General features: G+C 40.3%; 1 protein-coding gene and 2 long non-coding RNA genes across 4 annotated transcripts in view; 1 reads left to right on the forward strand and 2 right to left on the reverse strand.

The window, feature by feature from the left end:
• Positions 1-14,705, forward strand: part of CDC42SE2 (CDC42 small effector 2) — a 195,241-nt gene extending 180,536 nt beyond the window's left edge. For both annotated transcript variants that reach the window (XM_040444389.1, XM_040444390.1), the window contains exons 4-6: positions 7,827-7,928; positions 11,828-11,944; positions 12,344-14,705. In XM_040444389.1, coding sequence (XP_040300323.1) covers positions 7,827-7,928; positions 11,828-11,926 — 201 coding nt within the window. In that variant the 3' untranslated portion in view covers positions 11,927-11,944; positions 12,344-14,705. The remainder of the gene's footprint in view (positions 1-7,826; positions 7,929-11,827; positions 11,945-12,343) is intronic.
• Positions 2,336-4,084, reverse strand: LOC121010665 (uncharacterized). Its single transcript, XR_005781318.1, has 2 exons — positions 2,682-4,084; positions 2,336-2,451 (listed from the first exon to the last, which is right to left on the reverse strand). It is a non-coding gene; the product is annotated as an uncharacterized LOC121010665 (long non-coding RNA).
• The window catches only part of LOC121010666 (uncharacterized), a 15,489-nt gene continuing 14,126 nt past the window's right edge, over positions 13,999-15,361 (reverse strand). Inside the window, exon 2 of the long non-coding RNA XR_005781319.1 lies at positions 13,999-15,123. This is a non-coding gene — a long non-coding RNA (uncharacterized LOC121010666). The remainder of the gene's footprint in view (positions 15,124-15,361) is intronic.

Below are 15,361 nucleotides of genomic sequence, written 5' to 3' on the forward strand. Positions count from 1 at the left end.
CTCTTAGCTTATGCTTCCTGTTGCCCTGTGGGGCTTGGCCACGAATTGTTTCTCAATGGCATGTGTTTGCACACTAAACTGCCCAGATGGTAGTCCTGAAGGAAGTTCTATTTAAGTGATTAAGTAATCACTATTTCTCTAGAAGCTATACTTGGTTAATATTCAAGAAATATGAGAGTGCAATATTTATGGGGGGGGAGTATTTATATTGCTGTAGAAATGTGTTTAAAAAAGGTGTGTTGAAAACATGAATGTCATACTATTCATAAATTTATTCATAAAAAGTTTGTTGATAAATTGCTGTGTGTTATATATAGCCCTGGCCCTTGTGGATTCACATTTTATATGCCTGCCTATATAGGAGCACATCTCCTATCCAGGGGACAGTTTAAATTTGGTGCGAGATGTAAATTTTGCTTTAGTAGGTGAATACAAGGCAGTCAGGGAGTCCTGAGTGGGAGTAGCCCCGGGGAGTAAAGGAGTCAGGCCTGAGTTAGTGAACTGAAGGAACAGGAGGAAAGATTCTTCCATGCAGAGTTGTGGAAGAGCATAGTATACTTAGGGAACTTGAAATAGCAGATGAAAGCTTAGAATGCATGGAAGAATGTAGTTGAAGATGAGGATAGAGAGAGAAATAGGATTTCCATAGCCTGTGGAGTTTTTTATTTATCCTGAAAACTTGGGAAGCCTTTGAGGGATTTGAAATGAGTAACACGATCAGTTTTGTACTTTGGAAAGGTACACCTAGATTCAGGGTAAGGCGTATTGGAAGGGGAAAGAACACTGTAAAACTGGAACCAGATAAGTGAGGGACTCCTGACTCCTGCATTGACGTAGGTGAGAGGCTCAAGGGCCCGAAATAAGGTCGTGGCAGTAATGTGGGGATGGAGGGAGGAAAGCGGCAGACTCCCCAGGATAGTTTGCTAATTGGATGTGATCATATGAGGGAGAAGGAGTGGTGAGGGACCGCCCTCAAACCTGGCTGGAAATACTGGCAGAAATGTTGTTGACCAAACATGGACCGAAGAGGAGGAATGGGCTATGCAAAGAAAGTTGTGCGTTAAGTGCAGAAGCTTGAGTGTCCTCTGGCCTCATCAGTAAGCAGTTGAATGTATAGTCTCAAGCCCAGAAAGTAGAAAATAGACTCACTAGTTATCGGCATAGACTTGATAAGGTAAAGATGAGTGAGAGGGAAGAAAAGACACCAAGGGTGCCAGCTTACACAAGATCAAAAAAAAAAAAAACCACAGAGATGTAAGGTAGTGGATGAGTGAGGAACCAGAGAAGAGGGATCTGTTGGAAGAAGAATCTCAGAGTAATCCTTTCTCTACTTTGTACGTTCTAGGTTTTTGAAATAAATATCTGACTAGTAATTTCACTAACAGTTTCCTAACGGGATATTATCGTTACAGCCACAGCATCCATTCTCCCCTTCGTCTGTCGTATAGGAGCCATCGTTTGAGTGGCAGACCCCCCCTGCTCCTGGTGATTCCTGATTAGGTCTGTGCTGCTCATAGGGAACTGCTGTCCCTCTGCAGCGATTGGGTTTGAGTTTGGCTCAAGGAAGGCATTCTGTGGATGAGAGGGGTTGGTTCAGGACAGGGCAGAGGATTCAGATGCCAGAGGAAGTTTTCTGGAAACCTCAGGGGGGAATTTGTCTTGTTTTTAATAAAGCGCTATTCTTCTGTATGTCAGTAAACCCGGACAGAAGGCCTTAGACTTGCTGCAGCTCTGTTGGCTACCAGCCTGACAATGAAGCTGACAGGAGGGCACAGCTGAGAAAAGTGTAGAGGAATTTTGTGGAAGCCCTGAGTACACTGAACACCTTGCCCCTGGGCCTTACTGTGTAAGCCATTTTTCGTTTTCAGCTATAATTTTATTTTCAGAGAAGGAACATGTGATGGGAGTGCATGAATGATGGATGCGAATAGCACACACACCCTAAGGTGACGATGTAGCCAGCTCCAATGTCACATGGGAGCTCTGCAGTGTAGTTTTCAAGGCCCTAAAATCTCTGCCGGTAGTTTTGGGGAGGAAGTCAGGAAGTAGGTAGGGTATGATTTTAGAATTGTAAAGTATCATGGGGTGCCTGGGTGGCTCAGTCCGTTGAGCATCCAACCTTGGCTCAAGTCATGATCTCGCGGTTCGTGGGTTCAAGTTCTGAGTCAGGTTCTGGGCTGACAGCTCCAAGCCTGGAGCCTGCTTCAGATTCTGTGTCTCCCTCTCTCTGCCCCTCCCCCACTCATGTGCGCGCACGCGCGCTCTCTCTCTTGTCTCTCTGTCAAAAATAATAAACTTAAAAAAAAAGAGTAAAGTATCAGGAGGAGGACAAAAGTTCTGGTGGAAATCAGAAAAGGAATTGTTTATTCATTCTCGTGTCACATAGTTTTTACTAGTAAACAAGACTTAGGTTTTTGTGTTAAGTTGTAAAGGTAGGAGAAAATTCACTTACTTTAGGGGCGCCTGGGTGGCGCAGTCGGTTAAGCGTCCGACTTCAGCCAGGTCACGATCTCGTGGTCCGTGAGTTCGAGCCCCGCGTCAGGCTCTGGGCTGATGGCTCAGAGCCTGGAGCCTGTTTCTGATTCTGTGTCTCCCTCTCTCTCTGCCCCTCCCCCGTTCATGCTCTGTCTCTCTCTGTCCCAAAAATAAATATATGTTGAAAAAAAAATTAAAAACAAAACAAAACAAAAAAAAACTTACTTTAAAAAAACTGTTGAGGAAAATTACCACATGTACACAGAAACAGGGAAGAGAACCGCCTCTCCCAGGTATGTAGCACCCAGCTTCACTAGCTGTGGATGGGGGCCCCATCCTGTGTCACCTGTGACCCTCTCGCCTCAGCTGGAAAACTTAAAGCAAGTTCATCCCACACTATTTCAGTATGTGGCACCTGGCTGTCTCTGTCAGTAGAGCACGTGACTCTTGATGACCAGGTCATTGAGATCGAGCCCCACATTGGGTGTAGAGGTTAAAAATCTTCGAAAAAATTTTCAATATGTGTGTCTAAGATTAAACTGCTTTAAGGAGGCATCAGTAACATTCAGTAAATGTGAAGAGACATTATTCCTTGTCTCCTTCCTTGACCTTATGCAGAATAACAGTATTTCAAGGATAGCAACAATTATTCAAAAGGTTGACACTCTTAATAGAGTTCCCTATAAAGAATAGAGTACGTTTCCAGGAAAAACGATGACTCTGCTACTGACAGCAGTTAATACGTATAAGAGTGAGTGCACCATTTCCTGTTTTTCTTTGCAGAGGCCCAACTGTGGAGTTCCCCTTGTTTACCCATGAGTTAAATCTTGTCTCTGTCTTACCACAGAGGTGTCCTACTCCTTAAATGTCCACAGTGACTAAAAAATAATACATTTTTGTATTTTGAAATAAATTATATTTGGAATCTAGGTTTTCGATTTATTGATAATGTTAGAACACAGATCCAAAGAACATTGCAGTCTGTGTGTGCATCTATCCTTCCTTCCTTCTCTGGAACCTACCACCTTGATCATTATTTTTCTCTACTTCCAGTCTCTTTTACTGCATCTTATCAGAAATTAAGCATAAATCCAGTCTTTCTCATCTTAAATGGAAAAACGGATTTTTTCCTTCGGCTGCAGCCTGCCCTCTTGTCCCTGTCCTAGGCTTGTCCAGTTGTTTGTGTCTGACCGCTCTGTTTCCTGACTCCTGCACACTTTTCTGCCCCCTCAGTGGTCTTCCATTCTTAGCCCTCACGAAGGTGCTCACTGCATGTTGCTGAATCTGAATATGCAGATATATTCCAGCCTTGACCTGACCTCTCCCCAGCTTTCCACTGGTTGCCTCATCACTCCATGACACCTAGAAGAGGACGCACCTGATTTTCCTCCTCCTTTTCAGGCATTTTCTTTGTAGTGTCCTTTGAGGGATTTTTTTTTCTCTGTCCAACTTTAGGATTCCTCTGTGCACTTGTCTTCCTCAGAAGTCCCCTTAACTTGTACACCTTTATTCTGCTGGTGAGGGGTGCCTTGGTGGCTCAGTCAGGTAAGCGTCCAACTTTGGCTCAGGTCATGATCTCATGGTTTGTGGGTTCGAGCCCCATGTCGGGCTCTGTGCTGACAGCTCAGAGCCTGGAGCCTCCTTCGGATTCTGTGTCTCCCTCTCTGCTCCTTCCCTGATGGCTGTCTCAAAAGTAAATTTTAAAAAAATTTATTGTACTGAGTGGTGAGACTTAATTTCTTATCTCTAGTTTAGCCTCTTTCAGAATCCTATATCCGTGTATCCAACTTGCCCTCTTGGTAACTTCACTTGCAAGTCTCACAGATAACTCAAATTCAGTGTGTGTTAAACTCTTTCATGTTCTTCCTAAAGTCTGGCCCTCTTCCAGTATTCTCTGACCCTGTGAATTGTGCACATTGTTCTCAGATATTCTTAACTTCTGGCTCTCCCTTCTCAAATCCAGTTAGCAACCAAATGCTGTTGATCTTGCCCCCTAAATACCTTTTAAATCCAGCCAGTTCTTTCCCCTTCACCTGCTGTCAGCTAAATCCAAGTCCTCTCTTTCCACCAACATTACTGCAATAACTTCTCCTTTGGCCCCTCCAGCCTCCCTGCCAGCTGCAGATATCACAAAGTGGCTTTTAAAACCAACCTGTCATGTCATCAGGGAAGGAAGGACTGAAAGCTTCAACGTCTGTACCTTAAATCAGTATCGGATTACACTGCATGAAGAAACATTCCAGTATGTAAGGGAAAGCCAGACTCTGAACTCAGTACTCACTGTTCTCAGATTTACAAATTAGTTATTTGTTCTTTGCATTTCATTAAGAGAATAGTCTCTGTTGAACATCCTCCCTCAAAATTCAGAATGTTTTAGTCTTAGAATTTGATTCACAAGCTGATCCATTTGTTAATTCCTTTCAGGAGACCTTTCTGGAAAGGGTTGGGTGATGGCCTGAGTGCTGACTCTTCTTCCAACATCTTCCTGCAGTAATCCGTTTGTTAGAATGAATCACTTCATGTGAAGTTATGGGCCAAGTGTAGCCTTGTGCTAAGACAAACACAGCTTCCAGGGGCAATGATGAAGATCGAGCTTGAGAAGTTGCTCCTGTGTGTTCACAGGGCAAGGGTGGTCAAGACTGCCAGTGGCCTGAAGTAGATCTTTCTTTCTGAAATATGCCTGTCACTTGTCTGCCTAAGAGGGCCCTCTGGCTGAGCTGAGTGGCACCCTCTGCTGTCATGAGCTGTTGCACCTGCAAGCTGGTTGCACAAGCCCTTAGGAGGAAAAGTCTGCAGGTCTGCAAATGCCATTATCCCATGGAACTTAACTGCTATCCTTTTTCTTCACCTGGAGCCATCCACCCTTTCCTGCTTTGTGGAGGGTGCCAGGAAGCTAGAAGTCTTTTCTATAAGTCAAGGGGTTTACTGGGGAAGAAGCCCCAACAATTTGTCTTGCCTGGGTACTGAGAAAATTCTTGTCTTCTGCTGGCAGACATAAATTATTTGGTTGTGCCTGGACAAACAACTTTCTCACACAAATTCACTGGAATGTAACAGGGTAGCCAAGATGAAAAAAGCTGCAAGACTATCATTAGCTTCTTCTTTCCCTACATGAATCCTAGAAAAGAGAAGATAGCATCACTTCCTAAGGCTCGTTTATGGTATGTTATCCCAGATGAGAATAGTGTGAAGGGAAGTACGTTAAATGGGATGATAGAAATAGATAAACTAGGAGTCTGGGGAAAAGATGGAAAACAGAGTGGGAAGGATGGTGCATTGCTGATACACGGCTCCCCGATGAAAAGATGCTGTGGGTGTCAAGTCTGATGGAGGGGTCGGCAGTCTGAGGCTCCTTTAGGACACCTGAAGTAGGAACATATAATAAAAAGCAGGAAATCTCTGCCTTTGTGCTGACAGAAAATTGAAGAATGTGATACCTTCCCTTGGTTTTCTGATAACATGAAAATTTTCTGTAATCCTAGGAAGCAGGGCCCCAAAAGAATGATTGATTGAATTTATCAACCCTTCAAAAAAGGACTTGAAGTAACTAAATGGGGCTTCAAGTACACGAATGAGAATGTTTTGCTCCGAGTTTTACAGACTGTAATCCATACAGTCAAGCATTTTGAGAGGGAAAAATGAAAACCTATAATACAAAGTCTCAGAAAATACTGCAGTGATGTCCTCTCATAACAAAGCTTCTGAAAAGATAACCATAAATGAGAAATAATATCTACTAAAAAAATGGTCTAGAACTGGGATCATCCAACTACTGCTTATGGTCCAAATTGGGCCTGGTACTTGTTTGTTTAAATAAATGCTCACTGGAACACAGCTCCACTTAATATGTTTATGCATCGTCTGTAGCTGCTTTTATGCCAAAAGGACCAGAGTGGAATTGAAGCTATGACAGACTGAATGGCTTACTTACTATCTTGGCCTATAGGAAAAAATTAGTGGATTCCCAAAGAGAATCGAGTAAAGTTACTTTCCAGTACAGTAAAACTATAAAGAGAAATAAAAATAATGGATGAAAATACACACAATCCACTGTGCACATAACAGGAACTACAGACATTACAAAAAGGAACACAAGGTGCATTATTAAAAAACATAATAGAAGAAAACTTTCCCAAGAGACAGTAAAACTTATGTTCAGATAGACAAGGACCACCACCTGCCATATAGAACCCTGGATGGAAAAAACCAATGAACTTGGAGGTAGTCCAGTGTCACTGTTGAACTGTGAGGATGAACATAAGTATTTCCAGGGAAAAGCTCAAGCTTCTTTTGGGATTCTAAACAGTAGCAGTAAAAACTAGAGGACAGTAAAAACAATCTTTGGTGGCTCCTAAAATTAATGCATGAACCCTCCATTTGTGTGGCTTTGTAGAAAATAAATTTTTAATCATGAGGGGCTGTTGCTTGAGTCTGTCTTGTTTTTAGGATTTATCAGGATTCTAGCAACCTTTCAGTAGATGTAGATACACTCCAATTTCTAGAATATATTAGATCCCAGTTATATAAGGGGTTCATGGAAAATTTGGGACTGATTTAAGATAACCTTGGTGTCTGGAACGATCTCATGATTCTCATGATCTCACGATCAGTAAAACAGTTACCCTGGAAATACCTCTCAGTGGGTGAATGGGCGTATTGGTGAGGGAAGGATTGTAGCTGGTAGCACAAGTTACTGGGAAATAGGATTCTGTACCTCTGTCAGAGGTGGTTGTCAGAAATTAGGACTTACTAAGGCCCAGCCTAGTATGAGTTTGGATGGGCTTTCATTCCCAGTCAGTGCAGACCTGAAAAGAGTGAACAGGCTAGGACCAGATCTCCTCCAGACGGAGCAGCTGATTTATTTCAGTGTGGAAGAGTTTTTGGGTGTAATCTAAGTAATAATAACCATCAAAATAACATCAGTTAACCATGAAAGCTAGAAAGTGATGTTAAAAATCAGAGTGTTGTACTCAAATCACACTGTATTCTTTGCTAACAATAGTGGCGACTGATGATAATTTTACATTTGTCTTATTTTTTTTAAACAATGAAACCTAAATGGTTATTATGCAAACAAGCCAGTGGCTAAAGCTATGCCAAAAAATCTATTTTAAATTCTGAATAATAATATGTTGTTTTGCTTTACGGGTCGCGTGTGTGTGCACACGTGCGCATGTATCTCTCTTGGGATTTCATCATATGAGGTAATTGTGGTAGTCCAAGATTTCGGGATCCTGGTGTCTTGGGCAAATTTTATTATGTTATTAAAATCATCTGTAGTATATAAATCGATCAGAGTAAGTTTGTTGCTAATAAAATCATCTCTCAATACATTATTCCCTATATTGTAGAAAAGGCGCCGGCGGATTGACCGAAGTATGATTGGAGAACCAACAAATTTTGTGCACACAGCTCATGTAGGATCAGGAGACCTGTTCAGTGGAATGAATTCCGTAAGTGTTTTGATGGAAGATACAGATGGGGTCTTGGGGCATAGACCTGTGTCATCTGTATGAAAGGTACATACATTCTTAATGGTGATACAATGCTCATTGAATGTGTAGGCACTGAATATAAATACATAACCTGAGTATATAGAGAAGAAAATAAGTAGTGAAAATTTAATCTCTTCCCTAACTTGCCAAACTATGCATTTGCTTCTGCCTTTCTCCTGAAACAATACTTTAAAGGACTTGAACACCAGCCTTTTAGTAACATTAATCTTTCTGTTCTCTTAAATTTACTTAGTTGCCTTTTGCAGACCTGTTTATCACTTTTACCTTATAAAATATTAGCCTTTACTTGATACTAGAATGTGGTTTATTCATCACTGAAATGTAAATAACTTGGATACTAAGCAGAGGATTAAAATTTGTGCATAATTGCTCTTATTTATAGAGATTTCAGTGTATTTCAGAATAGACTTTAGATTTATTCACTTGAACTTGTATATTCCTTAATTTTCATCCAAGAGGGAAAACAGTGCACTAGAATAGAAGCAGCACCAAATGAGGGTTTGTCAGGGCTCTGGCTCATTATTGCCCTGATATAATAAGCCACTAAGTATCAGGAGCCTCTTTGCCCCAAATCTAAAGTAAACTAATATACCTAAATGGTCTCTGAAGTGTTTAGAACCAGAAAATTAGTAAGACTTTTATAGGTAGAGAATTGCCCGTTGTCTGCTTACTTGGCAGAATTAACAAAAGACTTTACAAGAGAGCAGAGACTTTTAAAATAGGTAGATGGTTATCCTGGATACAGCAAACAAGTTTGTCACATCAGTTACTAGGTAAGCAAAGGAATAACATTTGTAGCTTCCTGGAAAGGAAACAGCTTGTTTGTTTTAAATCTGTAGGAAAAGTACTTTGTTTTGCTCAACTGCTTTTGTGGAGTTGTTAGAGGTGTCAGGTTGCTATCAAAATACAAATTCAGTAGCTTTGTTTCCTGGATCAGCATGAAATAATAACCAAATGGGAACCTAGGATTTTTCTTTAGAGGGTTATTTTAATACATATAAATAGATTGAATGGCTTCAAATTTTGATGAAATTTTTTTTTTAATGTTTATTATTTTTTAGAGACACAATGCAAGCAGGGGAGAGTTAGAGAGAGAGGGCAACAGAGGATCCAATGCAGGCTCCACACGGTCAGCACAGAGCCTGATGGCTGGGCTCAGACTCGCTGAAGTCAGATGCTTAACTGACTGAGCCACCCAGGCGCCCCAAATTTTAATTTCTTAATAAATGTCTTCCCCAGTTCAGGTTTTTAAAATTCATTTTAATTTAAAATGAATTAAATTTTTAGTTCATGGTATTTAACTTTTTAAATCTTGTTTATGTACATTTCACAATTTCCTTTAAGATTCCTATTCATCATTTTGTCTCTACAAGGAGCCTATCATTGATGTTGGTGACTATTGTTGCCGTTGATTTAGGTAGAACTTCAGGAAGGACTCTTGAAGGGGTGTCTACTTCTGCTTCACCTGAAGGACCTGGGTCAAGACAGGCCCTTGGCTGTCTCCAGGCAGCTTTCTCTGCTAAGGGATGGGATTTTTTAAAAAGTGTCATAGTTCATTAGAACCAAATATGTCTCCCAAAGGCTTTTTGTACTTACTGCCGACATTAGTTTTTTGTTTGTACAGTGACAAACAGCTTCTGACTCCTATTGGGCATGGGCTTGGTTTTTTAGTCAGTTCTGTCATGCCATTGCTGAGTTTCCTGAAAGTCTCATTGATAGATAAAACTTGTCTGAGGCTGATATGGTGAGAGAATTTTGCTCTTACGTGCAGTAATAGTATAAGTGAGACAAAAGCATAAATGTTGTTTATCCAAAGAAATAGTTTGCCTTGTTAGTTTGTCCTAGACTGAGCAGCATGTGTTAGGTACATGGCTTGATGCACATGAAACAGCTGTGCAATACGGGATTATTGAATGGTCAGATGACTTGGAATTTGTTTTCTCCTAAATAAACTGTTCTTCCCAAGATAATCTTTTATACTAAATTTTTGCTAGAAAAGGAGTCCATGACTGTTTTAATAATGTAGACTTACTGTGTTAAAATACAGACACAGTCAAAATAATACCTTAGAAAACCTAAATCCTGTGGTTTGAAATTGAACAATTGAGTTTTGGAGGAAAACCAGTTTCTTTTCTTGGTTAGAATTAGCATGACATTATGAATCCACTATGTAAAAATACAAAGATCGTATTTTTTTTTTTTTCTAAATAGGCCCTAAAATATCTAGAAAAAGTAACATGTTAGGTGGGAAATTATTTGGTAGGTAAAATCAACTTTGTACCACAAAAAAGGAGCAGAAAATGAATTTTAACTGTAGCATATGGACTGTACTGTGGCCTTCTCAGACTGGGGAGGTTTATTGAAAATAAATTGGCCTATAGATTTCAGGTTTTTGTTTTTTTTTTAATAAAGTAGTCATTTTAAATAATGTGAAAACAGATACAACATGTGATACCACTAGAAGAACATGTTCAACGTGAGTAAAATTTTCAGTAGATGGGTAAAAATTACCCATTTGAGAACCAGTTACATTTTCTTACTTAAACCCTTTTGGATTCTAAATAACTTATGCGTTTTATATTTTGCTTTTCTGTTAGAATATATTTAAAACTGCCTTGCTCAGAAAATAGGCAAGTCTTTACTATTTTCTTTAAACCTACTGACTCAGCATCACCAGTGAAAACACCACACAAGTCATGTTTTTTATTAAGTGCTTACTAAGTATTTGATAAGTAGATTAATAATGGATGTTGTCTGTCGTGTCCCCTCCCTGGGGAACCATGGAAGTGTCAACTGGCTGGCTGAGCTGATTGCCAGGGCTCTCTGACTCTTCACAGTTAGGTCAACACCTCTGAAACTTTCTTACCTCTCCTTTTTCTAGCATTCTAGCCTGATTCTCTCATTCACTGCTTCCAGTGGGGTATGAAGTAAGATTGGAATAATGGATGATACACTTAGGGTACTTCACAACTTGCCAGTAAGTTTATGCACCTTTGTTTTAGCCCAGTAAGAGAGAAAATACCGCACCATTTATGTATCTCATACATCAGAAAATAGCCCTTTTGGGTGGTTAGGACAGATTATCATGTTGACTCTTTTACAGATAGGAAGACTTACCTTTAGAGAGAATAAATACTTCACCCAGAGTTAACCATATTAATGAATACATTTGGACTACCATCCAAGTCTTTGGATGCCTAACTTTAACACTATCAAGTATGTAAATTCTATCACATAGAACTTTAAAAATTGATCTTTGGTCCAATTTCATTCATAATTATTTTTGTCTCCAATGGATGTGGTTCCATACGTGAGGTGTCTGTATACTTTAAGTTGAGTTGATCTGTATACTTTAGACTGTTTTCGAAGTGTTACCAAGTACATTGTGAATTACAGAACAGGGATTTTGTCACTGGTAAATGGGGAGAGAAAGAGGCGGCCCAGCAAGTGGTTTTCTAGCCTCCTCAACTTGCCTCAGGGCAATCAGACAAATTTAAGTCTAGGGGCGCCTGGGTGGCTCAGTTGGTTGAGCGTCCAACTTTGACTCAGGTCATGATCTCACTGGTTTTGAGTTCAAGCCTAGCATTGGGCTCTGTGCTGACAGCTCAGAGCATGGAGCCTGCTTCAGATTCTGTGTCTTCCTCTCTCTCTGTCCCTCCCCTGCTCGCGATCTCTCTCAAAAATAAAAATATTAAAATAAAAATTTAAGTCTATAAAAATGGAATTTTTTTCTATAAAAAGTATGCTTTCCACAACTGCTCAGCTGGAATGTTGAGACCAGCATCTGCTGCGTCGTCCCTAGTTGCTGACTTGGTTCTGTTTCTGTCTTGTTCTAGGTTAGCTCCATCCAGAACCAGATGCAGTCCAAGGGGGGCTATGGGGGTGGCATGGCCGCCAGTGCACAGATGCAGCTTGTGGACACGAAGGCTGGATAGCCCCGCGTCCCTTCTCCAGTGAGTACCCAGCTCCCATACGCCAACAGCATAGCTTGTGAGGGCTTGGAGTTAAGTGAATTACTGAAAAAGGGCAAACATCTGTTACTCTGTTGAGTGTTTCTAGTGATTGTTGTAGGCACTTTGAGTATCAGTTTTAGGTTGCTCTTCTCAAATGCTTTAAGACATCCAGTTGGGAAGGAGGCTTTGACAGATTGTGTCCCTTAAACAAAAGTGAAATTACTGATTTGAGTATTGATACTGTGGGGAATGCCATATATCATGAAGTACCTTTATATTTTACACAGCGTTATTAATATATTTTTCATGATAAACTTTGAAAGAGTTGTCTAGTTTAATTTGTAAAGGATGAATCCTTAAAGTGTAAAAATAATTTGGATTTTTCTTTTGGTTTTATAGGTCATTGTGAATTTCTGTGTTTTCTCTTTTCACTCTTCTTTAATTTTGTTGTTGTGATTCCTTTTCAAATACAAAAAGAAGTGTGATGGCATCTTGTTCACCCTGTTGTGATTTCTCCAGTGAGATGTTCTTGTTCTGCTCTGAAGAAGCTGTTGTCAGATGAACCCTGCATTTCCTTCAGCTGGCATGCATGCCTTTGGACTCACAGACTTTGGATTGTGGCTTAATTTTTACCAATATGGATCTGATCTTAGCATGATCTTTTTTGTGAATGCTAGCACTGTTTTGCTTTTTTTTTTTTTTTTTGCCATTTGAAACATTTCTCTTCCATCTCCAACCCTCTGCCTTATGAGTTTGTTGGTAAGGTAGGACCTGCTATTATTTGTTACCATTTATGTATATTTTGGAAGGTATGACATCCACAAGCACAATGATCATTTTTATTCATTTGAAACTTGAGCAGAATAGATATCTGCATGCTTTATGAAGTTGCTTCATATGGGAGCCCATGGGATGCCAGAAAGGAGTATTTCTTTGCTGCTGTGGGCTGAGGGTAACTGCTGCTATTAGAGAAAGGTTAGCTGTGGCACCAAGTCTCGTCAGTTTCACACAAAGAGGCCTAACTGTAGCTTCTTTTAAAGTTAAAATCTGGCATTCATAAGGCATTCATTTGGTTGTAAATGTTCAATATATTTATTTTGAGAGCAAGGACCTGGGATTGTAAACAGGTATGGTTGTGTATCAGCGTGTTGGGGTGATGCCCTCATCCAGTCTCATTGTGTACTCATTCTGTTTTTACTTGTTTTTATTTTAGTTTTATGGGATCCAGTTGTTTCCACTAACAGTTTGTTCAAGTCCTGGCCGGTACTCCTAACTTCACACTCTAGAGTCCTTGGCCTTTCCATATTCAGACTTCTTTCAGGGTAGTGGAAGTTACCAAGAGCAATTTAGTGACTTGACTGAATCGTTGCTCGTGAAAACAGTCTGGCTGGTGATTCTTTAGGACATTGGTGAGAAACCTTTGCTCAGGCTCCAAAATGTTTGTTCTTCACAAATTATGTATATTTCAGATAATTCTGTAAGTACTTTTCCTTCCCTATGAGGGTGTAGTGTTAAGACAGTTAGTGGTTTTGTAGTCTTATTAAAATGTTTAAATCCAATGTCTAATTCAGTTCTGACTACACTTTGTAGGGTTAGCATTTTATGCAGCAGGTGGGGCTTAATTGAAAATGTAGAGAGCCAAGAAATTAGGTAACTGGACAAATAATGGGTTTATATAGGCAAAACAGGCAAGCATTTCTCCACCAGTGCTTTTGAATTTAAGTTACCCAGTGCAGTGGGGGTGCTAGGTAACTCGGTGCTTGTGTTTCTGCACTTTTGAGTCTTCTTAGGCGTCAACCCCACACGGAGAGAGAATCTGTGAAGAAAAACATCTATGCTTAGTAGTAAAAATAGGCAGTTAGTTTAATTTACTCTATGGATACTGCATTCTGGAATTTGCTTACCTTGGCCTTGTCAGTACTGATGCTCTTTAGTCTATTTTGACTTTTAAAATTCGTATAACTTTTATACTTGTCTTATAACTCCTGGAATCACAGTACAGGGAGCCATGCTCCTTTTTGCTGAATTCATGATTTGATGTTACTCTTTTTCTAATTAACATCTTCTCTGTGGACCAAATACTCCAGGAGCATTACTATGCTCCTCGGCGTGTAACTGACCTGCAGTAGCCACACTGTGTGTAAGAACATATGCCAAGGAAGGTGCCAATAAATTCAAGGAGACAAGTACAGTTTTAACATACTAACCTTGGACACAGATTTTCTAGGGAGGGTTAAATGTAAGAGTGTGAAGGGTGCAGCTTCCCCACATCCTAAGTGGAATTGTAAATTTTGGGCAACATGCCTCATTTGAGTCTAAATAAACAGGATTGACTGATAGTGGTTTGCTGAAACAAGGGTTAACTGATGCCATGGATTCTAAGAGTGATCTGCGTTCTATACAAGAGCTGCTTTCCGCTGGTGGAGGCATGAAGTGGTGCCAGTAAGCACAGACGGGGAACGTTAACTGTGGTGATGGGGTTTGGCATTTCCAGTGCAGCATTATCGCCTTTCAAGTGGGCCTTTGGAGATACTTTATATATTAGCTTTTACTTTTGTTATTAAATTATAGCAGTTTCATTATAGAGAGCAAGTTTGCCTTGATTTTGTTTAAAATGACTTCTGCTCAGCTCCCAGAAGATAAAATTGACATATTTTTATAATATAAGCATACTTTTTTTGTACATTGTGTTCATTCAGTGTTGGCTTGTAGATATTAAAAAGAAAGTATTGATTTTGATTCAATAAATGTTTTCTTTCCAGCCTGGTTTGGTTTTTCATTTCTCTTAGAGCCCCTTTTTAGCATTCCTGTTTTTGCATGACAGTAATCACAACTGAAAAGACAACCCATCGCTTTTTAAAAGCGAATTTAAATTTGTAGCCACACAGTAAGGAAGCGGTGAGCTATCACATTAAGCAGTTCTAGAATATTTCCAACACTACAGCAAGTTTGCTTCCCAGGAAAAACTTGGCATTGTCTGGAGACATTGTCACATCTTCAGGGAGGGGCACTACCGAACATCTATCCAGCCCCCAGATGTCAGAGTGCCACCAGTGAGAAACCCTGACTGAGGACAAAGAATGTGTATACACTGACCAGTACATCCAGTTAGAAACTCTCCACTGCACTTGTGCATAGGTCAGGTAGGTTTGGGTGCATCTTGCCAAGTAATGTTGGTCCTAAAATAGAAAAATCAATGAGAAGAATAGGAAGAATATTTCAGGGGCACCTGGGTGGCTGAGTCGGTTAAGTGTCCCAACTTCGGCTCAGGTCATGATCTCACGGTTTGTGGGTTAGAGCCCCGCATCAGGATCTGTGCTGACAGGTTGGAGCCTGCTTGGGATTCTAGGTCTCCCTCTCTCTCGAAAACAAACTTTTAAAATAAATAGGTGTGTGTGTGTGTGTGTGTGTGTATAT

This window comes from Herpailurus yagouaroundi, unplaced genomic scaffold (assembly GCF_014898765.1).
Source record: "Herpailurus yagouaroundi ecotype Mexico unplaced genomic scaffold, PumYag 192, whole genome shotgun sequence".
Lineage (NCBI taxonomy): Eukaryota > Metazoa > Chordata > Mammalia > Carnivora > Felidae > Herpailurus > Herpailurus yagouaroundi.